Source organism: Oncorhynchus kisutch, unplaced genomic scaffold, assembly GCF_002021735.2.
Source record: "Oncorhynchus kisutch isolate 150728-3 unplaced genomic scaffold, Okis_V2 Okis06b-Okis10b_hom, whole genome shotgun sequence".
Taxonomy (NCBI): Eukaryota; Metazoa; Chordata; class Actinopteri; order Salmoniformes; family Salmonidae; genus Oncorhynchus; species Oncorhynchus kisutch.
Window position 1 is genome coordinate 9,131,481 of NW_022261983.1, and position 27,962 is coordinate 9,159,442.

Below are 27,962 nucleotides of genomic sequence, written 5' to 3' on the forward strand. Positions count from 1 at the left end.
AAATCATATTTTGTCACATGCGCTGAATAGTACAGGGAAATGTTTACTTACAAGCCCTTAACCAACAATGCAGTTAAGATTTTTTTAAATATCTACTTAATAAACTGAAGTAAACAATAAATATAAACATGAAAAAACAAATAAAGAGCAACAAAAAAATGACAGTAACGAGGCTATATATATATATATAGGGGGTAACGTACAATGTGAATTTGGGGGGGGTTGAGGTAATAAAGGTAATATGTAGGTAGAGGTAAAGTGACTATTCCCAGGGTCCTAAGCTTAGTGATGAGCTTTTAGGGCACTATGGTGTTGTAGTCAATGAATAGCATTCTCACGTAGGTGTTGCTTTTGTCCAGGTGCGAAAGGGCAGTGTGGAATGCAATAGATTGCGTAATCTCTGGCTCTGTTGGGGCGGTATGCAAATTGTAGTGGGTCTAGGATTTCTGGGATAATGGTGTTGATGTGAGCCGTTACCAGCCTTTCAAATCACTTCATGGCTACAGATGTGTGAGTGCTACGGATCGGTTGTTATTTAGGAAAGTTACCTTGGTGTTCTTGGGCACAGGGACTATGGTGGTCTGCTTGAAACATGCAGGTATTGCAGACTCTGACATGGACAGGTTGAACATGTCAGTGAAGCTACTTGCCTGTTGGTTAGCACATACTCGGAGTACATGTCCTGGTAATCCGTCTGGCCTTGTGAATGTTGACCTGCTTAAAGGTGTTACTCACATCGACTGCGGCGAGCGTGATCATACAGTCTTCCGGAACAGCTGGTGCTCTCATGCATGCGTCAGTGTTGCTTGTCTCGAGGTGTTCGTAGAAGTAATTTAGCTTGTTTGGTAGGCTTGTCACTGGGAAGCTCGTGGCTGTGCTTCCCTTTGCAGTCCATAATTGTTTGCAAGCCCTGCCACATCCGATGAGTCTCGGAGCCGGTGTAGTTGGAGTCAATCTTAGTCTGGTATTGATGCTTTTGTTGCCTGTTTGATGGTTCGTCGGAGGGCATAGCAGTATTTCTTATAAGATTCCGGGTTAGAGTCCAGCTTCTTGAAAGCAGCAGCTCTACCCTTTAGCTCAGTGCGGTGTTGCCTGTAATCCATGGCTTCTGGTTGGGGTATTTATGTACGGTCACTGTGGGGACGACATCATCGATGCACTTATTGATGATGCAGGGGACTGATGAGGTTTTACAATGCCATGGAAAGAATCCCGGAACATATTCCAGTCTGCTAGCAAAAAAGTCCTGTTGCTTAGCATCTGCTTCATCTGACAACTTCCGTATTGAGTGAGTCACAGGTACTTCCTGCTTTAGTTTTTGCTTGTAAGCAGGAATCGGAAGGATAGAGTTTTGGTCAGATTTGCCAAATGGAGGGTGAGGAAGAGCTTTGTATGTGTCTCTGTATGGAGTAAAGGTGGTCTGTAGTCTATAGTTTTTCTCTGGTTGCACATATAACATGCTGGTAGAAAATGCGGTAAATCGGATTTAAGTTTCCCTACATTAAAGTCCCCGGCCACTAGGAGTACCGCCTCTGAATGAAGATGTTCTTGTTTGCTTATGGCCTTATACAGCTTGTTGAGTGCGGTCTTAGTGCCAGCATCTGTTTGTGGTGGTAAATAGACAGCAATGAAAAATATAGGTGAGAACTATCTTGGTAGATAGTGTGGTCTTCCACCTCAGTCGAGCAAAACATTGAGTCTTCATCAATATTAGATTCCGTGCACGAGCTGTTATTGTCAAATAGACACAGACGTCCACCACTTGTCTTAACGGAGGCAGCTGTTCTATCTTGCCGATGCACGGAAAACCCAGCCAGCTCTATGTAAGGTTGTATTCGGCGCATGTGACTAATAAAATTAGATTTTTTACCATTTCGTTGTTCATCCACAACTCAGTGAAAACATAAGATATTACAGTTTAATCTCCAGTTGGTAGGATAGTCTTGATCGGAATTAATCCAGTTTATTATCCAATGAGTGCACGTTTGAAAATAGGACTGATGGAGGCGGGTTACTCACTTGTTGGATTCAAGGCACCCCGACCTATGACCCCTATTTCTCTGGCTCTTCTTGATGTGAATGACGTGGATTTGGGTCTTGTTGGGTGTCTGAAGTAAATCCTTCGCATCCGCCTAGTTAAAGAAAAAAAGCTTTGTCCAGTACGAGGTGACTAATCACTGTTCTGTTATCCAGAAGCTCGTTTCGGCCATACGAGACGGTGGCAGAAATACTATGTACAAAATAAGTTAAATAATAACGCAATTTGGTTTGGAGCCCGTAAAATGGCAGCCATCTCTTTCAGCACCATTTTTAGTATTAAGCTCAAGTAGCAAAAGGAGTCAACTATAAAAACTGTCATTTTACGTGCTGGAGTTGAGTACCACATTTTTAACAAGCCAAACATGGACATGGTTATAGAAGGTAAAGTAAAAACTCAAACTGCTCCGTGCATCAATACCGGTGTGTATATGGTATACCGCCCAGCCCTATGCAAGACCAGTACACCATCTGTGTTCTTATTCTCTTGTCTAACCAACCACATACTCCAGTACAGGTCTCTCCAACCTTGTTCTTGGAGAGATACTGTCCTGTAGGTTTTCACTCAACCCTAATCTAGCACACCTGATTCTAATAATTAGCTTGTTGATAAGCTGAATCAGGTTATTAACAACTGGGGTTGAATTGAAAACCTGTAGTGAGAGCGTACAGGACAGTATCTCTCCAGGAAGGGTTAGACAGCCCTGTATTAGTAGTCGCCTCTTTACAATGTTTTGTCTTTTTGTTTCAGTTCCAATTATTTTCTTGTAACCATTTCTAACTCTTCTCTGCCATACCATCCTCTCCTGTTTTTCTCTCTCCCTTGTTCATTTGTTCTTCCATCCGTCTTTACAATGATTCCTTCCTCCTTATTTGATCATCCCTCCTTTTTTGTCACGTTCATGGCAATTTTCTTTTAGACCACCAAGTTTTTATTTTTGTCGATAACTGCAGGCCAGTCGCAGCCGGAGTCCGAGCAGCACTGAGGCTCAACACCCCCACCTGCCACGCCATCCGTCCAGTGACCGCACGCATCCTGCTCAACTTAACCTCACCTTCACCTCACCCACTCACAGTCACAGGTACGAACCTCAACAGACCGTTCACAGCATTGTGTCCAGTTAGGCACAAAACAGGAGAACTGTTAGTACCACCCTGTTTTACTCTGGTTCAATCTGAATTTGTCCAATTTAGAAACACTGCATTCTGTTTCCCTTTCAAAGCAGTTTGTTACGGTATGCTCTACTGAACATCACCCAGTTCTCACTGGTTTACTGTCCCATTGGTGATCTTTTGAAGCAACACATAAGACTATACGTTGTGTTCAGTATTTTTCTGGATGGTTTGAATTTCTCCTATTTTGTTCTTGAACATTTTCTTCTCGTTCCCCTCTCAGGGTTGGTCCATTCCATTCACCCAAACTGCAATCTCCACCTGCAGCCCACCACGTCCACTCAGGCATCCCATCTAAGCATCAGAGTCCCCAGAAATCAAACTCTACCCTCTCTCCAAAAACCAATGGGCTTCAGACCCACCTTCCAAAGAGCCCTAAACCTACCAAGACCCCCAGTCTGTCAGAGCCTGGCCCAAGCAGTTCCACCACCTCCTTAAAGAAGAAAAATAAGAAACGGCGTCACTCTGAGATGGAAGGCGGAGAGCGAGAGCCAGCACTGGCCTACGTCATCCCAGACATCCCCGCTGAGCCCGAACTGATCGAACCGGCCAGTGAGAGGAAGAGGAGGAAAAGGAGAAAGAAGAGGAAGAGGGAGGAAGAGGATGGAGATGCAGCCGTAGCCGTGAACCACAGGGAAAGGGTTCAGTCTCATGTGGAGGGTTCACCGCCGGCACAAGAGGAGGACTGGTGTCAGGTAGGATCATGGAGACTCAGCCCCCCTGACCAAAGAGCCCTGGAACAACCAAAGCTGCCCCATCCCCAGCCTAAGAGTAAGCTCCAGTTGGTTCCAGTGGTTCTCCAGTGTGATGCGAATCAAGGAGAGCAGAGTATGGACACTGTGACGATGATGAAGAGGAGGAGGAGGAGGAAGAAAAGGAGATTGGAGGAGGGACCGGAGGAAGCAACATTAACACGTTCTGTTTCAGAAAGGTCACTTTGAAATGTTATTGTGATATTCTAGCTAGAAAACGTAGATGCATTACAGAATACTATTACATGTCTGTCTGGTCATGTAGCTTTAGACCTACAGCAGTAAACATGTCAGTTAAAAGGTCCAACGCATCAAAAAGTTACTAAAACATACAGTACCAGTCAACAGTTTGGACACCTACTCATTCCAGGGTTTTTCTTTACATTGTAGAATAATAGTGAAGACATCAACTATGAAATAACACATATGGAATCATGTAGTAACCCAATGTTTGTTTTTTTAACAAATCTAAATATATTTGTGGTTCTTCAAATTAGCCATCCATTGCTGTGTTTCTTGGCCTAAGCAAGTCTCTTCTTATTATTGGTGTCCTTTGGTAGTGGTTTCTTTGCAGCAATTCGACCATGAAGACCTGATTCACGGTCTCCTCTGAACAGATGATGTTGAGATGTGTCTGTTACTTGAACTCAGCATTTATTTGGGCTGCAATTTCTGAGGCTGGTAACTCTAATTAACTTATCCTCTGCAGCAGAGGTAAGTCTGGGTCTTCCATTCCTGTGGCGGTCCTCATGAGAGCCAGTTTCATCATAGTGGTTTTTGAGACTGCACTTTAAGAAACTCTAAACATTCTTGACATGTTCCTGATTGACTGACCTTCATGTCTTAAAGTAATGATGGACTGTTTCTCTTTGCTTATTTGAGCTGTTCTTACCATAATATGGACTTGGTCTTTTACCAAATAGGGCTATCTTCTGTATGCCACCCCTACCATGTCACAACAAAACTGATTGGCTCAAACACATCGAGGAAAGATATTCCACAAATGTAACTTTTAACAAGGCACACCTGTTAATTGAAAAACATTCCAGGGGACTACCTCATAAAGCTGGTTGAGAGAATGCCAAGAGTATGCACAGCTGTCATCAAGGCAACGGGTGGCTACTTTGAAGAATGTCAAATCCCCGCCCCAAAAAGATTTAACACTTTTTGGGGGGAGGGGTTACTACATGATTCCATTTGTTATTTCATAGTGTTAATGTATTCACTATTTTATAATGTAGAAATAAAGAGAATCCATGGAGTGAGTAGGTGTCCAAACTTTTGACTGGTACTGTGTATTAGCTAAATGTATTGGAAGCAACATATAGCATGTATCACTGGGTCAAACCTACCCTGACTAACATGGAATCTTACATGGGAGATATAGGAGAAAATACAACCGAATGTTTAGTTTCTTTGCACATTGACATGTTAAAAATAGAAATCTATATCTTTTTTTGTGCAGCAGTTCTGGGACGAAGCACACGGTTGTTGAAAACGGCGCTGGGGATTCTACTGCCCCAAAGAAGTTAAAGAAGCGCAGGCTAAAAGAAGAGGTGAAACAGTGGGAGGAAAGCAGACGTTGTTGCTCCGGCGACCAGAAGAGCGACACTGAAGCAGCGGAGGCCCTTCCCAAGAAGGGCACCGTGGAGAGCACCGGTAGACCCACACACCACACACTGCTGCACTGACTGAAGCCAACAGTCCAGTCTTACCCATTTTTACCATAACCTATTTGGCAAAACTTTTCTAAACTCCTTCTCGAATATGATTTCAGGACTTGAACTCCTGTGGGCAATATCTCTTGATTAGGCTCTATCCTTGTTTTGCATTATGTAAATTATGTATACATTCTATTACAGTTCCCAGGGCTCAATTTTTGTTGTTGCATCTGCAAATGTTAAGGTTTTCTGGATTAAAAAAGGGGCAGGTGGTGGGCTTGGCAGGTGGTGGGCTTGGCAGGTGGTGGGCATGGCAGGTGGCGTGTCAATGATTGCTGTCGGCCCCGCCCTCCTGGCTTTGTAGCTGGAAAAAAACATTCCACCGGTTTCCTGCAATTCTACATATTTTTCCATAGAGCTGAGAAATTGTTTTAGTTTTAAAGAAGTTTCCTGTGATTCCATGCATTTTGTCATGGTTACTGCTGTTCTTTTGCTCAAACATAATACACAATGCTGCTAAATTAATTGTTTTGGGAATTTTTATTTCTTCCTGACTGTCACTTTTTATTTTGGTGCTTGTTAGTTCTCAAAGATTATATTATATAAAACTACAGGTCCGTAATCTTTACTAGCTACTTTATTTCTGGTTTTAGTTGTCCCTGGTTGTGAATGTTTCACCTCACTCTACTCCTTCCCCCCCAACATAGCTGGAGTGATCGTGTGGGACAGCCAGGTTAAGGATGGCTACAAGCGCTCCAAGGCCCCCGCTGCAGAAGCAGTAGAGGGTGCTCCTGGGGATGTCCCCCACCCAGCCCCCATGGTCTGGGATGGCAAGAGGAGTGGTGGAGTGGTTGAGGAGCTCCTGAAGAACTCTTTGGACAAAGCCTATGGAACCCAAGGTGAGATCTAGAACATAAGACATTCTCAAGGTTGCACTTTACCTCCAGTGGAGTCAAGAAATTGTAATAAAAAGTTGTAGCAAAGTTATTTATGTAGCTAGCTAAGTCTCTCTGGGAGACTAATGGCAGTAGTGGCTCATACTGCTGTTGTGCGTAGCGCTGTAATGACTGAGGGGGGTGGGTGTGTCCAGTCCTCAGCTGGGAGGGAGAGGCATCTGCCATCGGTAGGGATGCCATTGACGACACCCGCGATGCCAGAACCGACATGGTGATTGACGAGTGGGATGAGGACTTTGACAGTGGAAAGGTGAGAGGGCACCCACAGACACACAAGCCTGTGGAAAGCTGTTTTTACATAGTGATTGTTTCAACAGAAGACATTATGTTAAAGGGATACTTTAGTTGTATCTTGTTTTTGACTTACCTAGGATTCTGTTTACATTTTTATCCCGGATATTTAGTAACATCCTGAATCTCCTGGCCTTCCGCTAGAGTCCTAGTGGAAACTGAATGCACCAGTTAGCTCTGCATCTAAAGCATGTGTGAAGGGCTCCTTCTAGCTGAACTATTCCTAGAACCTTGCCTGCACCGCTAACTGGTTCCGGCACGCTTTACCTCTGTTACCTCTGGTCTGAACATTTCTTATGTGTGTATGAGCAGGTGAAGAAAATGAAAAAGTACAAGCGAGAGAAGAGGAGGAGCGGCAATATCTTCCAGAAGATCCAGAACCGGCGGAGCATGTGGTCGGTCACACCCGGCGCCAAGAAGACCGGCTTTGGATACCGTCACTGAGAGCCGACCAGAATGGATGTTTGGATACAGTCACTGAGAGCCAACCAGAATGGATGTTTGGATACTGTCACTGAGAGCCAACCAGAATGGATGTTTGGATACTGTCACTGAGAGCCAACCAGAATGGATGTTTGGATACAGTCACTGAGAGCCAACCAGAATGGATGTTTGGATACAGTCACTGAGAGCCAACCAGAATGGATGTTTGGATACAGTCACTGAGAGCCAACCAGAATGGATGTTTGGATACAGGCACTGAGAGCCAACCAGAATGGATGTTTGGATACCGTCACTGAGAGCCAACCAGAATGGATGTTTGGATACCGTCACTGAGAGCCAACCAGAATGGATGTTTGGATACAGTCACTGAGAGCCAACCAGAATGGATGTTTGGATACAGTCACTGAGAGCCAACCAGAATGGATGTTTGGCCACATACAGTACAACTGAACTGGAGTGATGACACGTGACACCACTGTAACAATGTGAATCTTTTTTTAATTGCTTGGCGGTTCATACCCTGATTGCATTACGAGAGACCATGGCCAGTTGACAGAACAACACATCTTTGATCTGTGCTGGTCTCTTCACTCTATAGAACTTACCGCAAGTCTTCCTTTGATGACCGAGTCTGGTGAGCTGACCAACATGGGCTGTGATGTTACCACCGTCAGCCAGGGTTCAGCAACAATGAGTTGACCATTGCTTCTAAACCGTTGTCTCAGATGGATATGAAAATATTGTTCAGTCAATGGTGCTCAAGCTGCTCATGAATATGATGGATTTACAGTACTGTGATGAGCTTCCATCTGTGGTAATAACATGACACTATGTTATGTTAGGAATTCAGAACAAGTCATGTCAGGAATTCTCATATTTGTACATTTTACATGGTTGGGCTACTCTAGGAGACGGTTCTGGGGTTTTCTAGCCGGTATCAAAGGATGTGGCATGCACCATATAGCATTTATCTGTGTGAAAGGCTGAGGTGAGAGATTTTGTATAATGTATGCTAGATAACCCTTACCCATCAGCTAAATGTATTGAAACCTATGAGGGAGACACTTGGGTTGTGTTCAGGTGGGCGAAACGTGCAGAACTTAACTTGAATTATATTAATGTAATGATTAGAGCTGAAATGACTTCCTATAGAAAATCATTGTGTTCTACACAATCTATTTCTCTGAACATTCTAAAATGTTGCAACCAGTGATTTAGTGTAAAAAAAAAAATTGGTTGGTTGGTAAACGTTGATCGCCGCTCTTGCTGAGTAAAGCAACACTCCCTATATGTTCAATGCATTTTCCCGCAAATGGTGGGTAAACGCTCGGGCAAAATACAAAAACATGCGTAAATGACATTTCCGTGCGTTTACCCTCTATTACACCACTGGTTACAACCGCTGTGCTGACTGCTGACTGGGCGATCTGCAGGACAGTGGGCCAATAGAGGTGAATACTGTTCTCCTGACTCATATGGCCTATTCTGTATGTGAAGACATGTGGTGACCATCTCGCCCTGATCACCATCAGCACAATCACCAAGTCACCTTTAAAAGATCCCAAACATGGACAGGACTGCAGAGGGTGAAGCCATCATAACTGATATGCTTTATTCCCAAACTCTCTTTTAGTTTGGGAATGATTGATACTTTTATGGTTTTATGGTTTCTTATTCTGTGTGATTTCTTTGCCACAATGCCTTCTTGGTATGTTCTACATGACCTGATAAAACTGACCCACTGTGGCTGCTGCTGACACATTTACATATTCTGATTCTACTGTTATTTTACAAGCATGAATTTGGAGGGGGAAACAGTCACACGCCTGTCCCACGCAGACTAAAGGCCTCCATCTTTAGGTTAATCTGATTGATTATTGTATGCGTGATGGTGGTATTTGAAGTTTCCTATATCAGAATATTCAGTTCTGCGTCCCTAACAGATTTTTTTTTTTGTTTCCTTTCCTGAGTGAATTTGACGGTTCTGAAGATGTAATTTGGTAGATGTGTCAGAATAGAAAATGTCATGGTCAATTAACACCAAGTGATGCTGGAATATGAATTGCCCCGACATCAGCTAATTGCAAAGTTCATAGGCGGATGTCTCTACCCCCAGGTCAAGTTGGGGACTGTAACGATAACGTCAAGGCTTTGCCTGTTTGTAATACCACATAATCCACTTTTTAATGGATTAGGCATATCATTGTTTCATCTGCTTTCTAATCCATTGGCTCTCCTTTCTGGTAAATAGTCCCATTCTGTTTTGCAAAAGAGGGTATGAGTGTGATTCTGGGGTGGGTGGGTTGAATTGGGAAATTTTTTCAACCCTAGACATCTACAGTAGGTCATGAGTGGAGCTAATTGCTCACCTCTTCTGCGTGTCATTCCCAAAATGTCAAGTCCTCGGTCCCTGGTCTCTAACTAAAAGTTGTGTTGGAGCATTAAACGACTAAACGACTAAACGATGGTCACCATCACCAGCTCCCTGGTCTCTAACTAAAAGTTGTGTTGGAGCATTACTAAACGATGGTCACCATCACCAGCTCCCTGGTCGCTAACTAAAAGTTGTGTTGGTGACCATTGTTTAGTAATGCTCCATCTCCAGTGGACTTCAGCTTTGTTGTGCATCATGTGTTTTCTGAATGAATTTTGGGCCTCAATATGAACCAACAGTTCTTTCTTTGTGTGTTCTATCCCAGATAAAGAGTTGCATGTAGGCTGGTCCCAGATCTGTTTGTGTGGTTTGGCCAACACCTATGGCCATTGTAAATGTTGGAAATGCAGCACAGACATCTGGGGCCAGGCTAGATTACATACGTTGCCCCAGGCATTGTTAGTTTGAAGTTGATGTATATGCTATTAGTACATTACCATTGTCCCAATCTGTACTCTCTCTATGCAAATCACCCACAGACAGTCCAACTAACTGGTCATCTGGAACCTGATGTACCCAGCCATCCCCCAACCTTTACAACTCTCATGTTCAACCAACCTTCTAGCCAAGTCAACATTTTATTACACACCACCACCATTTTTATCCTGTTTTCTACCAGTGTATTTGGGCGGGGGGGTGAAAACATGGGATCTTCCACTTTATCTGGGCACTGATTTTGATAAATAGATTATAAATGCTAGTCATTAAACAAAAGCGCTTGGCCAGTGTAGAAGAATGTACAGTCCGCCTGGTGTTTCCCAAGCTTTTCCCATCATCCCTGTGTAGACTTAGCCTTTACAAACCATCCGGATCTGATCGGCTACACGGAAACAGAATGCAAGCTTGTGAGATCAGGATGATTCGTACGAGGCTAGTGTATTTCTAGCCACCCATTGACTTTCATTCTGGAGATGTCAGCTTAAACAGTATAGTTAATTGATAATGTTTAAATAATTTAAAGACACTTTTCACAAATTTTTAATGTGTTATAAAAAAAATACAGATGAAATCTGTATTTGGATTGGTGGGGGGTTGTGAAACTTTAAATAGGTGCGTGTTTCATACGATGACACCTTGTTACTGTAGTGTCATACAGTACGAGAGCGGTGTCATCACCAGTTCCATTGAATGTGTTTAATGTTGACTGTGAAATGAGCTTTAGGACATGTTCGATTCTCAAGGAAACTGACACGAGGACATTATACTGGTGTGACTGATCCACGTCATATTTGCATTGATGGTTCTATACTTTGCACCGCCTTTTCAGACCAAGGAGAGACATTTCATAATGAAAAGTGACTCTTACCAAAATGGATCATGTAATTAGCTATACAGGTGCAATAAAGTTGTGACTTTGTGAATAGGGGTCTGGTCTTGCTTCTTTGTTAGTAGAACATATGAATATATTCTACTAACCATCAAAAGCCTGGATGGAATATCAGACTGCATTTGAATTGTTATATGGCCTCCTACAGTGCATTTGGGAAGTATTCAGACCCCTTCACTTTCTCCACATTTTGTTATGTTACAGCCTTCAATCTACACACAGGTTTAGATATTTTTTATAATGTTTTTTAAAACATACCTTTTATGAAAATAAGTATTAAGACCCTTTGCTATGAGACTTAAAATTAAACTCTGGTGCATCCTGTTTCCATTGATCATCCTTGATGTTTCTACAACTTGATTGGAGTCCACCTGTGGTAAATTCAATTGATTGGACATGATTTGGATAGGTACACACCTGTCTATATAAAGGTCCAGTTGACAGTGCATGTCAGAGCAAAAATCAAGCCATGTGGTCAAAGGAATTGTCTGTAGAGCTCTGAGACAGGATTGTGTGGAGGCATAGGTCTGGGGAAGGGTACCAAAACATTTCTGCAGCATTGAAGGTCTCAAAAACAGTGGCCTTCTTAAATGAAAGAAGTTTGGAACCACCAAGACTACCTATCGGGGGAGAAGGGCCTTGGTCTGGGAGGTGACCAAGAAGCCGATGGTCACTGACAGAGTTCCTCTGTGGAGTTGGAAGATCCTTCCAGAAGGACACCCATCTCTGCAGCACTCCATCAATCAGGCTGTTATGGTAGAGTAGCCAGACGGAAGCCACTTCTCAGTAAAAGGAAAATGACAGCTCGCTTGGCGTTAGCTGAAAGGCACCTAAAGGACTCTCGGACCATGAGAAACTAGAATCTCTGCTCTGGTGAAACCAATTATGAACTCTCTGGCCTGAATGCCAAGTGTCACATCTGGAGGAAACCAGGCACCGCTCATCACCTGGCTAATACCATCCTTACAGTGAAGCATGGTGGTGGCAGCATCATGCTGTGGGGATGTTTTTCAGCGACAGGAACTGGGAGACTAGTCAGGAATGAGGGAAGGATGAATGGAGTACAGAGAGATCATTGATGAAAACCTCCTCTAGAGCACTCAGGACCTCAGACTGGGGCAAAGGTTCATCTTCCAACAGGACAACAACCATAAGCACACAGCCAAGACAACACAGGAGTGGCTTCAGGACAAGTCTCAATGTCCTTGAGTGGCCCACCAGAGCCCGGATTTGAACCTGATTGAACATCTCTGGAAAGACCTGAAAATAGCTGTGCAGCAATGCTCCCCATCTAGTCTGACCCAGCTTGAGAGGATATGCAGAGAAGAATGCGAGAAACTCCCCGAATACAGGTGTGCCAAGCTTGTAGCGTCATACCCAAGAAGAATCGAGGCTGTAATCTCTGCATATGTACAGAGTAAAGGGTCTGAATACTTTCCCCTATTTATAAGCAAAAATGTTGCAATTCTTGTTTTTTCTTTGTCATTGTGGGTATTGTGTGTAGATTAGGGGGGGGGGGGGGGGCGCATTTAATCAATTTTAGAATAAGGCTTTAACAACAAAATGTGGAAAAAGTCAAGTGGTCTGAATACTTCCGAATGTACTGTCATTTTACAGTGTCATCAAAGTCTGAATATTAACATGGGATCTCATATATTTCACTAAATAATGCATGGCACCGGCATCATGCAGGTGCAACGAAACATTTATTTCTGAGCCAATTGTGTTAGTTATTCACAATAGTAAACATGTAAATGAGTAAATGAGTAAAAGGCATAGTATCTGACATTACGTTATAGCGCGTGACATCATCTCTGAAAGGAGGGGCCATGATCGTGCGGTTTCTCTGGATGGATTGATGTTCTCAAAGCTCTGCCTGCATACCTAGCTACTCTACATAACTTACAACCGATTCACTTTCAGCAGGAATAGAAGAAATATGAAAAAACGTGTTCTAATCAGTTGGGGACTTTAGGGAGGGGTACATCCAGGCAGACTGACAACCGGACACGCGTGGGCGGTCGTGTTGGAGATATCGGCTGCAGCAGAGGGAGCGCAAGAAACTGAAGCCTACAGCAGCATCAGTATGGATGGGGAGAATTATGGTAGGTTGTTTATCTTTCCGTCACTTCATATAGATAACGCATACTCACGCGTGTAAACACCTGTCTACAGTAAACATGACCGTTAATTCAGTGTTAGGTTTAAAGCGTTCGCTTCTAGGCTTACCAAAAGCCATGATCTGCGCGTGATGATGAACACACAAGTCGACCAGATTCATATCACGCTACATACAGTTCCGATGTGTCAAGTTCAAGATTGGCGGAAGTTGTTTAGGCTACCTGATGAACAGCACAGGTAGTCTGGTCGGAATTCATGGGCTATAAAAAGACATGCTGAATTATTGAACATCATGGTGGTGAAGCTTTGCGCCAGGGATGAAGATGGGAAATGTTCCATAGGGAACCATATACATTTGTATCTATATCGGCACTCAAAGCAGGGCTCCTTTGATTTCAATGGGACTCCCAGGGACTCCATTTTTAAAAATATATATATATGAAAGCATTGTTTTTATAGAAAAACTGAATGAATACGAATAAATATGCTAAAGTTTTGTCAGATTCTTCGTTAAATGGCATCAATACATAGATGCATTCAGAAAGTATTCAGACCCCTTCACCTTTTCCACATGTTACGTTACAGCCTTATTCTAAAATGTGTTAAATACAAATAGTCTTCATTAACCTACACACAATACCCCATAATCACAAAGCAAACGTTTTTTGGAAATTGTGGCAAATTTATAAAAAATACAAAACATAAATGCCTTATTTACATAAGTATTCAGACCCTTTGCTATGAGACTTGAAATTGAGCTCAGGTGCACTCTGTTTCCATTGATAATCCTTGAGATGTTTCTACAACTTGATTGTAGTCCACTTGAGGTATATTCAATTGATTAGACACCTGTCTATATAAGGTCCCACAGTTGACAGTACATGTCAGAGCACAAACCAAGCCATGAGGTTGAAGGAATTGTCCGTAGAGCTCCTAGACAGGATTGTGTCGAGGCACAGATCTGGGGGAAGGGTACCAAAAAATGTCTGCAGCATTGAAGGTCCCCAAGAACACAGTGGCCTCCATCATTCTTAAATGGAAGAAGTTTGGAACCACCAAGACTCTTCCTAGAGCTGGCTACCTGGCCAAACTGAGCAATAAGCGGAGAAGGGCCTTGGTCATGGAGGTGACCAAGAACCAGATGGTCACTCTGATAGAGTTCCTGTGTGGAGATGGGAGAATCTTCCAGAAGAACAACCATTTCTGTTGCACTGCACCAAACAGGCCTTTATGGTAGGGTGGCCAGACGGAAGCCACTCCTCAGTAAAGGAATATGCCAAAAGGCACCTAAAGGACTCTCAGACCATGAGAAACCAGATGATCTGCTCTGATGAAACCAAGATAGAACTCTTTGGCCTGAATGCCAAGCGTCACGTCTGGAGGAAACCAGGCACCACTCATCACCTGGCCAATGCCATCCCTACGGTGAAGCACGGTGGTGGCAGCATCATACTGTGGGGATGTTTTTCAGCGGCAGGGACTAGGAGACTAGTCAGGTGGAGGGAAATGTGAACGGAGCAAAGTACAGAGAGATCCTTGATGAAAACCTGGTCCAGAGCACTCAGGACCTAAGCACACAGCCAAGACAACACGAGTGGATTCGGGACAAGACTCAATGTCCTTGAGTGGCCCAGCAATGCTCCCCATCCAACCTGACAGAGCTTGAGAGGATCTCTGGATCTGCAGAGAAGAATGGGAGAAAGTCCCCAAATACAGGTGTGACAAGCTAGTAGTTCATACCCAAGAAGACTCCAGGCTGTAATCGCTGCTAAAGGTGCTTGAACAAAGTACTGAGTAAAGGGGTCTGAACTTGTGTAAATGTCATATTTGAATAAGTTTGCAAAAATGTCTAAACCCATTTTTGCTTTGTCATTATGCGGTATTGTGTGTAGATTGATGAGGAAAAAACAACCTATTTTATCAATTTTAGAATAAGGTAGTAAAGTAACAAAATGTGGAAAAAGTCAAGAGGTCTGAATACTTTCTGAATGCACTGTATAGGCTGGGTGTTGCTTCAGTCCAGCCATATACTAGTCAGGTGATGCATGCACCAGATAAACAAGCCCCAGTGTAAACTGATCTCTTTACAGGAAGTTAAATGCTATGCATGAGATCATCTCACACTTCAGGAGAGTCATCCATGATGATGTCATTCCTTGACTCCATCGGGTCGTCATCATGCTCCTGATTATGGAGACTTGATTATGTCAATGATTTATTAGTTAGCTTGCTGATTCCCTAATGCATCTGAAAATAGAAGCTGGTGGCTGCAATGGCCTCATTGCAAGATATCATTTGCTGTTTTTGTCTCAGTGGGAGTGGTGTGTTGGCTGTAGATGATTGTTTACTGTCTTAGTGGGAGTGGTGTGTTGGCTGTAGAGGACTGTTACTGTCTTAGTGGGAGTGGTGTGTTGGCTGTAGAGGGCTGTTACTGTCTTAGTGGGAGTGGTGTGTTGGCTGTTACTGTCTCAGTGGGAGTGGTGTGTTGGCTGTTACTGTCTCAGTGGGAGTGGTGTGTTGGCTGTAGAGGACTGTTACTGTCTTAGTGGTGTTGGTTGTAGAGGACTGTTACTGCCTCAGTGGGAGTGGTGTGTTGGCTGTAGAGGACTGTTTCTGTCTCAGTGGGAGTGGTGTGTTGGCTGTTACTGTCTCCGTGGGAGTGGTGTGTTGGCTGTTACTGTCTCAGTGGGAGTGGTGTGTTGACTGTTTCTGTCTCAGTGGGAGTGGTGTGTTGGCTGTAGAGGACTGTTTCTGTCTCAGTGGGAGTGGTGTGTTGGCTGTTACTGTCTCAGTGGGAGTGGTGTGTTGGCTGTTTCTGTCTCAGTGGGAGTGGTGTGTTGGCTGTTACTGTCTCAGTGGGAGTGGTGTGTTGGCTGTAGAGGACTGTTACTGTCTCAGTGGGAGTGGTGTGTTGGCTGTAGAGGACTGTTTCTGTCTCAGTGGGAGTGGTGTGTTGGCTGTTACTGTCTCCGTGGGAGTGGTGTGTTGGCTGTTACTGTCTCAGTGGGAGTGGTGTGTTGACTGTAGAGGACTGTTACTGTCTCAGTGGGAGTGGTGTGTTGGCTGTAGAGGACTGTTACTGTCTTAGTGGTGTTGGTTGTAGAGGACTGTTACTGCCTCAGTGGGAGTGGTGTGTTGGCTGTTACTGTCTCAGTGGGAGTGGTGTGTTGGCTGTTACTGTCTCAGTGGGAGTGGTGTGTTGGCTGTTACTGTCTCAGTGGGAGTGGTGTGTTGGCTGTTACTGTCTCAGTGGGAGTGGTGTGTTGGCTGTTACTGTCTCAGTAGGAGTGGTGTGTTGGCTGTAGAGGACTGTTTCTGTCTCAGTGGGAGTGGTGTGTTGGCTGTTACTGTCTCCGTGGGAGTGGTGTGTTGGCTGTTACTGTCTCAGTGGGAGTGGTGTGTTGACTGTTTCTGTCTCAGTGGGAGTGGTGTGTTGGCTGTAGAGGACTGTTTCTGTCTCAGTGGGAGTGGTGTGTTGGCTGTTACTGTCTCAGTGGGAGTGGTGTGTTGGCTGTTTCTGTCTCAGTGGGAGTGGTGTGTTGGCTGTTACTGTCTCAGTGGGAGTGGTGTGTTGGCTGTAGAGGACTGTTACTGTCTCAGTGGGAGTGGTGTGTTGGCTGTAGAGGACTGTTACTGTCTTAGTGGTGTTGGTTGTAGAGGACTGTTACTGCCTCAGTGGGAGTGGTGTGTTGGCTGTTACTGTCTCCGTGGGAGTGGTGTGTTGGCTGTTACTATCTCAGTGGGAGTGGTGTGTTGGCTGTTACTGTCTCAGTGGGAGTGGTGTGTTGGCTGTTACTGTCTCAGTGGGAGTGGTGTGTTGGCTGTAGAGGACTGTTTCTGTCTCAGTGGGAGTGGTGTGTTGGCTGTTTCTGTCTCCGTGGGAGTGGTGTGTTGGCTGTTACTGTCTCAGTGGGAGTGGTGTGTTGACTGTTTCTGTCTCAGTGGGAGTGGTGTGTTGGCTGTAGAGGACTGTTTCTGTCTCAGTGGGAGTGGTGTGTTGGCTGTTACTGTCTCAGTGGGAGTGGTGTGTTGGCTGTTTCTGTCTCAGTGGGAGTGGTGTGTTGGCTGTAGAGGACTGTTTCTGTCTCAGTGGGAGTGGTGTGTTGGCTGTTACTGTCTCCGTGGGAGTGGTGTGTTGGCTGTTACTATCTCAGTGGGAGTGGTGTGTTGGCTGTTACTGTCTCAGTGGGAGTGGTGTGTTGGCTGTTACTGTCTCAGTGGGAGTGGTGTGTTGGCTGTAGAGGACTGTTTCTGTCTCAGTGGGAGTGGTGTGTTGGCTGTTTCTGTCTCCGTGGGAGTGGTGTGTTGGCTGTTACTGTCTCAGTGGGAGTGGTGTGTTGACTGTTTCTGTCTCAGTGGGAGTGGTGTGTTGGCTGTAGAGGACTGTTTCTGTCTCAGTGGGAGTGGTGTGTTGGCTGTTACTGTCTCAGTGGGAGTGGTGTGTTGGCTGTTTCTGTCTCAGTGGGAGTGGTGTGTTGGCTGTTTCTGTCTCAGTTTGAGTGGTGTGTTGACTGTTTCTGTCTCAGTGGGAGTGGTGTGTTGGCTGTTTCTGTCTCAGTGGGAGTGGTGTGTTGGCTGTTACTGTCTCAGTGGGAGTGGTGTGTTGGCTGTTTCTGTCTCAGTGGGAGTGGTGTGTTGGCTGTTACTGTCTCATTGGGAGTGGTGTGTTGGCTGTTTCTGTCTCAGTGGGAGTGGTGTGTTGGCTGTTACTGTTTCAGTGGGAGTGGTGTGTTGACTGTTTCTGTCTCAGTGGGAGGGGTGTGTTGGCTGTAGAGGACTGTTTCTGTCTCAGTGGGAGTGGTGTGTTGGCTGTAGAGGACTGTTTCTGTCTCAGTGGGAGTGGTGTGTTGGCTGTTTCTGTCTCAGTGGGAGTGGTGTGTTGGCTGTTTCTGTCTCAGTGGGAGTGGTGTGTTGGCTGTTTCTGTCTCAGTGGGAGTGGTGTGTTGGCTGTTTCTGTCTCAGTGGGAGTGGTGTGTTGACTGTTTCTGTCTCAGTGGGAGTGGTGTGTTGGCTGTTTCTGTCTCAGTGGGAGTGGTGTGTTGGCTGTTTCTGTCTCAGTGGGAGTGGTGTGTTGACTGTTTCTGTCTCAGTGGGAGTGGTGTGTTGGCTGTTTCTGTCTCAGTGGGAGTGGTGTGTTGGCTGTAGAGGACTGTTTCTGTCTCAGTGGGAGTGGTGTGTTGGCTGTTTCTGTCTCAGTGGGAGTGGTGTGTTGGCTGTTTCTGTCTCAGTGGGAGTGGTGTGTTGGCTGTTTCTGTCTCAGTGGGAGTGGTGTGTTGGCTGTTTCTGTCTCAGTGGGAGTGGTGTGTTGACTGTTTCTGTCTCAGTGGGAGTGGTGTGTTGGCTGTTTCTGTCCACGTATTCATTTAATAGACCTGAGAGACAGGGGAGGTTCAGGGTCATCCCACTACGCTACCATCTGTCACTTATCTGACCGTTTGTGCTGCATGCTTTATTGCTTTACGGTTGTACTTTTCCTTGAGTCCCCCGTCATGAGGCATATAAACACATAACATGACATACAGCAGCTTAAGTCATGAGCAGTCGTATCAGTTGAAGTTGAGAAATTACAACAGACTTTATAGTGACACAACAATGTAGGTTAGGTCAGCAAACTGGTTCAGCTAATTCATGGCCTGTGTCATGACAGTGTAAAATAAGTCTTGTCTTTAGTTGACACCAACAGTCATGATTGGCAACTGTTATGTCATTGTTATGCCAGTCTAATGTAGGCCTTATGACAGGGGGTTCAATTAAAATATGACTTTACTTATGTAATAATGAGCTGTGATGTGACGAATAAGAGAGACAGGATGTAGGAATGTAGTCAGCACATTTAGACCCACTCAGTGTCCCTGACACTCCTCAGCTACGTCCCAAATGGGACCCTAATCCCTACATAGTGCACGATATAGGGAATAGGGTGCCATTTGGGACACAACCCTCTTGTCAAAACCACTGGTAAGAATGTCATATCATCATCCTCTTTCTGGAATGCATTTGGATTATTCAGCATAACTATAGGCTCCCGAGAGAGGATAAAAGTAATCCTTGCTTTCGCTCAAGAATAGTGTGTGTGTGTGTGTGTGTTTTAATCTAGTCAGACAAAGAAATATTGTTTAGCCTAGTTGTATATTTTATGTTGCATCTTCAGAGAATATGTTCTCAGTCTGTTGCCATCCTTTCCTGGGTCTCCTTATGTAACGGATGTGAAACGCTAGCTTAGTTAGCGGTGGTGCGCACTAAATAGTGTTTCAATAGGTGACGTCACTTGCTCTGAGACCTTGAAGTAGTAGTTCCCCTTGCTCTGCAAGGGCCGCGGCTTTTGTGGAGTGATGGGTAACGATGCTTCGTGGGTGACTGTTGTTGATGTGTTGTTGTTGATGTGTGCAGAGGGTCCCTGGTTCGCGCCCGGGTATGGACGGTCTAAAGTTATACTGTTACACTTACTTACTCTGCAGAGGGGGATGTTGCTAGGTACCCAACGTCAACCCTTTCTAGCCCTCTCAGGACACCAGACCTTTTTATGCATGGCTGTGCTGCTTAATTTAGCATTCGCTTCCACACCGTCTTGTGTTACTTTTATGACATACGACCTTCATGACTTTGACTATGTTCCGTAGCCTAGTGGAAAGGAGCGTTGGGCCAGTAACCGAAAGGTTGCTCGTTTGAATCCCAAGCCAGCAAAAAATATATATATTGCCCTTGAGCAAGGCGTTTAACCCTAATTGCTCCAGGGTTGCCGTTGATCATGGCTGACCCTGGCTGTGACCCCACTCTCTGAGGGTGTTGGGATATGGGGGAAAAAACACATTTACAATTCACACTTCTAACATGTGAAATACTCAAATAGAACAAATATAAGCGAGTGCCTGTATTTGTCCTATTTCACTATTACATGTGTGAATTGGACATTTGTTTTTGCACTTTACCACATTGTGATGTCAGAGAAACGTTATAGTGCATTGTTTCTTTCGCCATATCAACAAGGTTTTAGTCCGTTGCTACTTTATCATTTCAGTATTACTTTATAGACGCAGTAAAGAGGTCAATGGAATGCAGACTGTGGGGGATAGAAGACGGATGCCGGATTGGCACACATTCAACAAATCTGATCTAACAATGTGGATATTCATCAAATCCTTCATGACTGATGTATTGTAACAGGCCCACAATGTGGATATTCATCAAATCCGTCATGACTGATGTATTGTAACAGGCCCACAATGTGGATATTCATCAAATCCGTCATGACTGATGTATTGTAACAGGCCCACTGTGGATATTCATCAAATCCTTCATGACTGATGTATTGTAACAGGCCCACAATGTGGATATTCATCAAATCCGTCATGACTGATGTATTGTAACAGGCCCACAATGTGGATATTCACCAAATCCGTCATGACTGATGTATTGTAACAGGCCCACAATGTGGATATTCATCAAATCCGTCATGACTGATGTATTGTAACAGGCCCACAATGTGGATATTCATCAAATCCGTCATGACTGATGTATTGTAACAGGCCCACAATGTGGATATTCATCAAATCCGTCATGACTGATGTATTGTAACAGGCCCACAATGTGGATATTCATCAAATCCGTCATGACTGATGTATTGTAACAGGCCCACAATGTGGATATTCACCAAATCCGTCATGACTGATGTATTGTAACAGGCCCACAATGTGGATATTCACCAAATCCTTCATGACTGATGTATTGTAACAGGCCCACAATGTGGATATTCACCAAATCCGTCATGACTGATGTATTGTAACAGGCCCACAATGTGGATATTCACCAAATCCTTCATGACTGATGTATTGTAACAGGCCCACAATGTGGTTACTAAAGTCCCTTTTTGATAAATGTGGATGTTTTCACTGCATAACATTTAGAAGTGGTCCCTTTTCAGGTTTAGAAGTAGTGACTGCTAAATGCTAACACCCGTTCGTATAAGCTGGTAGGATAGCTAGCATACAGAACTCGGTGTTGGTAGTCAGTCATATTTAACTGTAATGCAGTTGATTGGTGACGATGACATGAATATGTATTGGAGTTGACATCCATATAAGCATTATACTCTGATTTGTACCTCAACACAGTGTGAAATATAAACAATGGACTCAATTTTGGCACGTTTTGCTAGTGGCAATGAGGAGATTTAGATTCTTTCCCCCACGTATTTCCATGGGATTTCCATCGTTTTAGTCAAGTTCCATTGACCTCTTTACCACATCTATGATATCAGCGAAAAGGATATATTCCATTATTACTTTGATGTCAGGGGAAAAGGTTATATTCCATTATTACTTTGATGTCAGAGGAAAAGGTTATATTCCATTATTACTTTGATGTCAGGGGAAAAGGTTATATTCCATTATTACTTTGATGTCAGGGGAAAAGGTTATATTCCATTATTACTTTGATGTCAGAGGAAAAGGTTATTCCATTATTACTTTGATGTCAGAGGAAAAGGTTATATTCCATTGTTACTTAGTGATGTCAGAGGAAAAGGTTATATTCAATTGTTACTTTGTGATGTCAGAGGAAAAGGTTATATTCCATTGTTACTTTGATGTCAGAGGAAAAGGTTATATTCCATTGTTACTTTGTGATGTCAGAGGAAAAGGTTATATTCCATGTCAGAGGAAAAGTAAAGGTCATGTCTGCTTGTTTAATGCTACTGTCTCAGATAGCATTTTAGATACTGTTCAATATCTAGTTATTTGTACATGATGAAGTGCACCCACAGAGGAAGTACAGTCAGTGGCTCGGGTTTGCTGTTGTGATTTCAGGTGTGTGTGTGTGGTTGCCGTGGTTACAGCTGCTAGACGGCAGGCCCTGACTATTCCTGTTGGTGTTCCTGTGGCCCTTCTCTCATGCTGTCAATCTGACTGATGGTCCCGCCTCCTAGACAGAATGACTGACATGTAGTTGGCCAAGCACATCATTCTGACAGATGGCACCGCCTTCTAGACAGAATGACTGATGTGTGGTTGACTGAGCACGTCGTTCTGACAGATAGCCCCGCCTTCTAGACAGAATGACTGATGTGGTTGGCTGGGCCTGTTGTTTACTTCAGTCATCTCAGCTCAGGTGGAGTTTAGCTGTTTGGACTTATTTCTGGAGACCTGAGATTAGAAGGGCTCTTACAGACAGCACATTTTAAGCACTGCTTCCCTCTCATATGCAAAACACTCTGTCAGAAATCAGCCGCCCAAAACTCCCTGTAGTGCGTATAGCCACCCGCTGTGGTTAGAAAGACAGTCTGAAAGAAGGACCTGAAAGATGAAGAAGGGGGAAAACATCTGAAAATGAGAGAGAAAAAAGTAACTGTCACATTGAAGCGGATGTGAATCAGTTAGTTGATCTTTCCTCTCACTTCCTCTCTGAAATACACACCTCTGCCTCTGTCTATCTCTGTCTGCCTGCCTATCTCTTTCTCCATGTTTATTTCTGTCTGCCTCGGTCTGCCTCTGTTTGCCAGTCTATCTCTGTCTCCCTGTCTGTCTCTGTCTGCCTTTCTACCTCTGTCTGCCTTTCTACCTCTGTCTGCCTTTCTATCTCTGTCTGCCTTTCTATCTCTGTCTGCCTGTTTATCTCTGTCTACCTCTGTCTGCCTTTCTGCCTCTGTCTGCCTGTTTTATCCCTGTCTGCCTGTTTATCTCTGTTTGCATGCGCTGTCTACCTCTGTCTGAGCCACAAGGGACAAATCTAATTTTATTGGTCGCATACACATGTTTAGCAGATGTTATTGCGGGTGTAGCGAAATGCTTGTGTTCCCAGCTCCAACAGTGCAATAATATCTAACAATTCACAACAATACACACAGATCTAAAGGTAAAAGAGTGGAATGAAGAAATCTAGAAATAATAGGACGAGCAATGTCGGGAGTCCAGAGTATAAATATATATACAGTACCAACTAGTCAAAAGTTTGGACACGCCTACTTACTCCAGGGTTTTTCTTTATTTTTACATTGTAGAATAATAGTGAAGACATCAAAACTATAAAATAGCACATATGAAATCATGTAGTAACCAAAAAAGTGTTAAACAAATCGAAATATATTTTATATTTGAGATATGGACTTGGTATTTTACCAAATGGGGCTATCTAATGTGTACCACCCCTACATTGTCACAACACAACTGATTGGCTCAAACGCATTAAGAAGGAAAGAAATTCCACAAGTACACTTTTAACAAGGCACACCTGATAATTGACATGCATTCCAGGTGACTACCTCATGAAGCTGGTTGAGAGAATGCCAAGAGTGTGCAAAGCTTTCATCAAGGCAAAGGGTGGCTACTTTGAAGAACCTCAAACATAAAATGTATTTTGATTTGTTTAACACTTTTGGTTACTACATATGTGCTATTTCATAGTTTTGATGTCTTCACTATTATTCTACAATGTAGAAAATAACAAAAATAAAGCAAAACCCTGGAATGAGTAGGTGTGATGGGATGTATAGACATTATGGACAGCATATTGATAGAATATATAGTGTGCCTGCAGAATACATAGGATAGAATAGTGTACGCACAGGGATGAGAGAACTAACATGTTAACGTCACGCCCTGACCTGAGTATTCTTTGTTTTCTTTATGTATTTTGGTTAGGTCAGGTTGTGACGAGGGTGGTATGTGTGTTTTTGTCTCATCTAGGGTGTTTGTACTGTCTAGGGTTTTTTGTAGATTTATGGGGTTGCTTCCATCTAGGTGTTTATGTAGGTCTATGGTTGCCTAGATTGGTTCTCAATTAGAGGCCGGTGTTTATCGTTGTCTCTGATTGGGAACCATATTTAGGCAGCCATCTTCTTTGGGTATTTGGTGGGTTATTGTCTATGTTATGTTGCATGTTAGCACAGTGTTTATATAGCGGTCACGTTCGTCTTACTCGTTTTGTTGTTTTTGTTTAAGTGTTCTTCGTGTTCTTCATTAATAAAGAAGAATATATTCTAACTACGCTGCGCTTTGGTCTACTCCATACGACGATCGTGACAGTTCAACTTGTTACCCTGATGAAGGTAAGGTACCCTGACCAAACCATAGGTTCTATGTGAAAATTCAACTTAAATGGAAGTTAGCATTTGTCCCTAAGACGTTTGTGGAGCATTCACGATAACCATAGTGCTGGAGTTTCTTCCTCTGCTGGCTAGCTGTACCCTGACACTCTGTTCTGTAGTTATTCTAAGCTATCCTACTTGTGTAAGCAGCCTCTTGTGATGCTTAGAACATCAGTGGATCAGGAGGGCTGTTGTTGCTTTCTCCCAGCTGCTGTTCTGAGTCACCGGGGGGATGCTAGCTAGACTGGTGTGTGGAGTTAATAATCCACCTCCACACCACTGTACTCAGCAGGGTTGGTGTCAATTCCATTTAAATTCCACTCCATTCAGAAACTACACCAAATTCCAATGACACATTTTCCTCATTGAAAGCATTGAAGAGATTTGGAATTAGAATTTCAGTGTACTGTAATTCACCCAAACCTACACAGTACAGTACTCCACCTACGCAGTACACTACCCAGTAAATACTCAGTAAATAATCCAGCTACACAGTACATTACCTAGTAAGTACTCAGTAAATAATCCACCTACACAGTACAGTACCTAGTAAGTACTCAGTAAATAATCTACCTACACAGTACAGTACCTAGTAAGTACTCAGTAAATAATCCACCTACACAGTACAGTACCTAGTAAATAATCCACCTACACAGTACAGTACCCAGTAAGTACTCAGTAAATAATCCACCTACACAGTACATTACTCAGCAAATAATCCACCTACACATAACAGTACTCAGTAAATAATCCACCTATACAGTACAGTACCCAGTACATTACTCAGTAAATAATCTACCTACACAGAACAGTACTCAGTAAATAATCCACCTACACAGTACAGTACCCAGTACATTACTCAGTAAATAATCCACCTACACAGTACAGTACCCAGTGCATTACTCAGTAAATAATCCACCTACACAGTACAGTACCCAGTGCATTACTCAGTAAATAATCCACCTACACAGAACAGTACTCAGTAAATAATCCACCTACACAGAACAGTACTCAGTAAATAATCCACCTACACAGAACAGTACTCAGCAAATAATCCACCTACACATAACAGTACTCAGTAAATAATCCACCTATACAGTACAGTACCCAGTACATTACTCAGTAAATAATCTACCTACACAGAACAGTACTCAGTAAATAATCCACCTACACAGTACAGTACCCAGTACATTACTCAGTAAATAATCCACCTACACAGTACAGTACCCAGTGCATTACTCAGTAAATAATCCACCTACACAGAACAGTACTCAGTAAATAATCCACCTACACAGTACAGTACCCAGTACATTACTCAGTAAATAATCCACCTACACAGAACAGTACTCAGTAAATAATCCACCTACACAGTACAGTACCCAGTGCATTACTCAGTAAATAATCCACCTACACAGAACAGTACTCAGTAAATAATCCACCTACACAGAACAGTACTCAGTAAATAATCCACCTACACAGAACAGTACTCAGTAAATAATCCACCTACACAGAACAGTACTCAGTAAATAATCCACCTACACAGAACAGTACTCAGTAAATAATCCACCTACACAGAACAGTACTCAGTAAATAATCCACCTACACAGAACAGTACTCAGTAAATAATCCACCTACACAGAACAGTACTCAGTAAATAATCCACCTACACAGAACAGTACTCAGTAAATAATCCACCTACACAGAACAGTACTCAGTAAATAATCCACCTACACAGAACAGTACTCAGTAAATTATCCACCTACACAGAACAGTACTCAGTAAATATGATCAGTTTTCATCCAGCGTTTTGTGTGTTTTTCAGTCTGCTCTGACTGGTTGCCACCCCTGGCCAGTATCCCCTGTACTCTCCATACTCTGTATCTCCCTGTGGTCCTGTATGGTTCAGTTGGTAGAGCATGGCGCAGGTAACACCAGGATTGTGGGTTCGATTCCTGGATCCACCCATATGTAAAATGTATGGGCGCATGACTGTAAATTGTCATTCTATTTCTCTGCAGTGGAGATGTTGCTAGATACCGTCACCCGAGCACACTAACCTTCTGAGGGCACCAGGCTCTCTGCACTGCAGTTGCTTGGTTCTGCATGGCTGGTTCTGCATGGCTGGTTCTGCATGGCTGGTTCTGTATGGCTGGTTCTGCATGGCTGGTTCTGTATGGCTGGTTCTGCATGGCTGGTTCTGCATGGCTGGTTCTGCATGGCTGGTTCTGCATGGCTGGTTCTGTATGGCTGGTTCTGCATGGCAGTTTTGTAGAATTCTGCTGCGCAACATAAGATGATGTTCTCTTTTGTAGGAGTACCAGCCATGTCTGCCTGAGCAAATGAGGGATGTGGAAGTTGTGATGGATGAATTTGACCGAAACAAGCATGACCCGGGTCATGTTCATTAGGCACATAACAGGGGAAACTGCCTGAAAGGGAATGAAAACACAGTGAAATGTTTTGCTACGGTATGCACTAATGAACACGACCCAGGATACTAGTGGATACTAGTGGATACTAGTGGATACTAGTGGATACTAGTGGATACTAGTGGATACTAGTGGATACTAGTGGATACTAGTGGATACTAGTGGATAATGGCGATGCTGCCATTAAACCAAGATGAACTTCCTATTGCTTGAAATGGCCACTTGGTGGCAGTACCAGATAGCTCATCAAATTACAGTTCAACACTGATATAAACAGAGAAAATACAATACCAATATTGTAAGGACAGTAGTGTAAACACTATTGTCTTTACAAGTGTCTTTACAAGTCAGCTAATTAAAAAATATAGGTCTCTATTCTGAATCGTGAATTTTAACATGGTTTATTTCATGAAGGCATAAATGACAAGGCTATTAACTTGTTATGAACTTTGCCTATGTTTGATGAACAATCTTGACAATTGGATTAACAGTTTTCATTATGTGTGTGTGCATGCGTGTGTGCCTGTGTCTGTCGGAGTCACTGCGTGTGTCTGTGTGTTTGCATGCGTGTGTGTCTGTGTCTGTCGGAGTCACTGCGTGTGTCTGTGTGTGTGTGCATGCGTGTGTGCCTGTGTCTGTCGGAGTCACTGCGTGTGTCTGTGTGTGTGCATGCGTGTGTGCCTGTGTCTGTCGGAGTCACTGCGTGTGTCTGTGTGTGTGCATGCGTGTGTGCCTGTGTCTGTCGGAGTCACTGCGTGTGTCTGTGTGTGTGCATGTTTTGTGGTCATGAATGTGTGTGTATGTATTTATGTGCATAGCCTGCATAGTCTTGGTGCATAAAGATGTGTGTGGCTAAAGGCAGCTATAAGAACTGTGTGGAGACTGTTGTCGTATAGTAATACCAGAGGTGTTAGAATTAGAACAATGACGCCCAGCTCCCTGTGCTCTGACCCCTCTGTCCATCACTATGACACATGGGGATGGATGGCTTCTGTCTGGACCCACAGAGCCCAGTGTCGGTCTGTGGAAGGCCAAATAATGACACTTAACCACAATTGGGGGAAAATAAAAGTTAAATAATGGGGCTCTGTTTATTACACACACACACACACATTTCTTCATCCCTGACTACTATACCAGGTCCCACAGTCCCTTGCAGTACAATGGAGATGCATAGCCTACATATTAAAACCAAAACAGAAGCAGGGTTTGTGCTGACTTCACAGAGCAGGGTCTTGACCGTCCCTCTCGTGACGG

General features: G+C 43.7%; 2 protein-coding genes across 5 annotated transcripts in view; both read left to right on the forward strand.

The window, feature by feature from the left end:
- The window catches only part of usp36 (ubiquitin specific peptidase 36), a 32,728-nt gene extending 21,619 nt beyond the window's left edge, over window positions 1–11,109 (forward strand). For 2 of the 4 annotated variants that reach the window (XM_031813782.1, XM_031813784.1), the window contains exons 15-20: window positions 2,992–3,119; window positions 3,434–4,141; window positions 5,428–5,621; window positions 6,331–6,522; window positions 6,714–6,829; window positions 7,183–11,109. In XM_031813782.1, the coding sequence (XP_031669642.1) occupies window positions 2,992–3,119; window positions 3,434–4,141; window positions 5,428–5,621; window positions 6,331–6,522; window positions 6,714–6,829; window positions 7,183–7,314 (1,470 nt within the window). In that variant the 3' untranslated portion in view covers window positions 7,315–11,109. The remainder of the gene's footprint in view (window positions 1–2,991; window positions 3,120–3,433; window positions 4,142–5,427; window positions 5,622–6,330; window positions 6,523–6,713; window positions 6,830–7,182) is intronic. The other 2 variants (XR_004206793.1, XM_031813783.1) reach the window with 2 other exon arrangements.
- Window positions 11,110–12,938: 1,829 nt separating this feature from the next.
- Window positions 12,939–27,962, forward strand: part of LOC109879561 (cytohesin-1) — a 118,826-nt gene continuing 103,802 nt past the window's right edge. Inside the window, exon 1 of the mRNA XM_031813807.1 lies at window positions 12,939–13,180. Within this exon, the coding sequence (XP_031669667.1) occupies window positions 13,162–13,180 (19 nt within the window). The 5' untranslated portion in view covers window positions 12,939–13,161. The remainder of the gene's footprint in view (window positions 13,181–27,962) is intronic.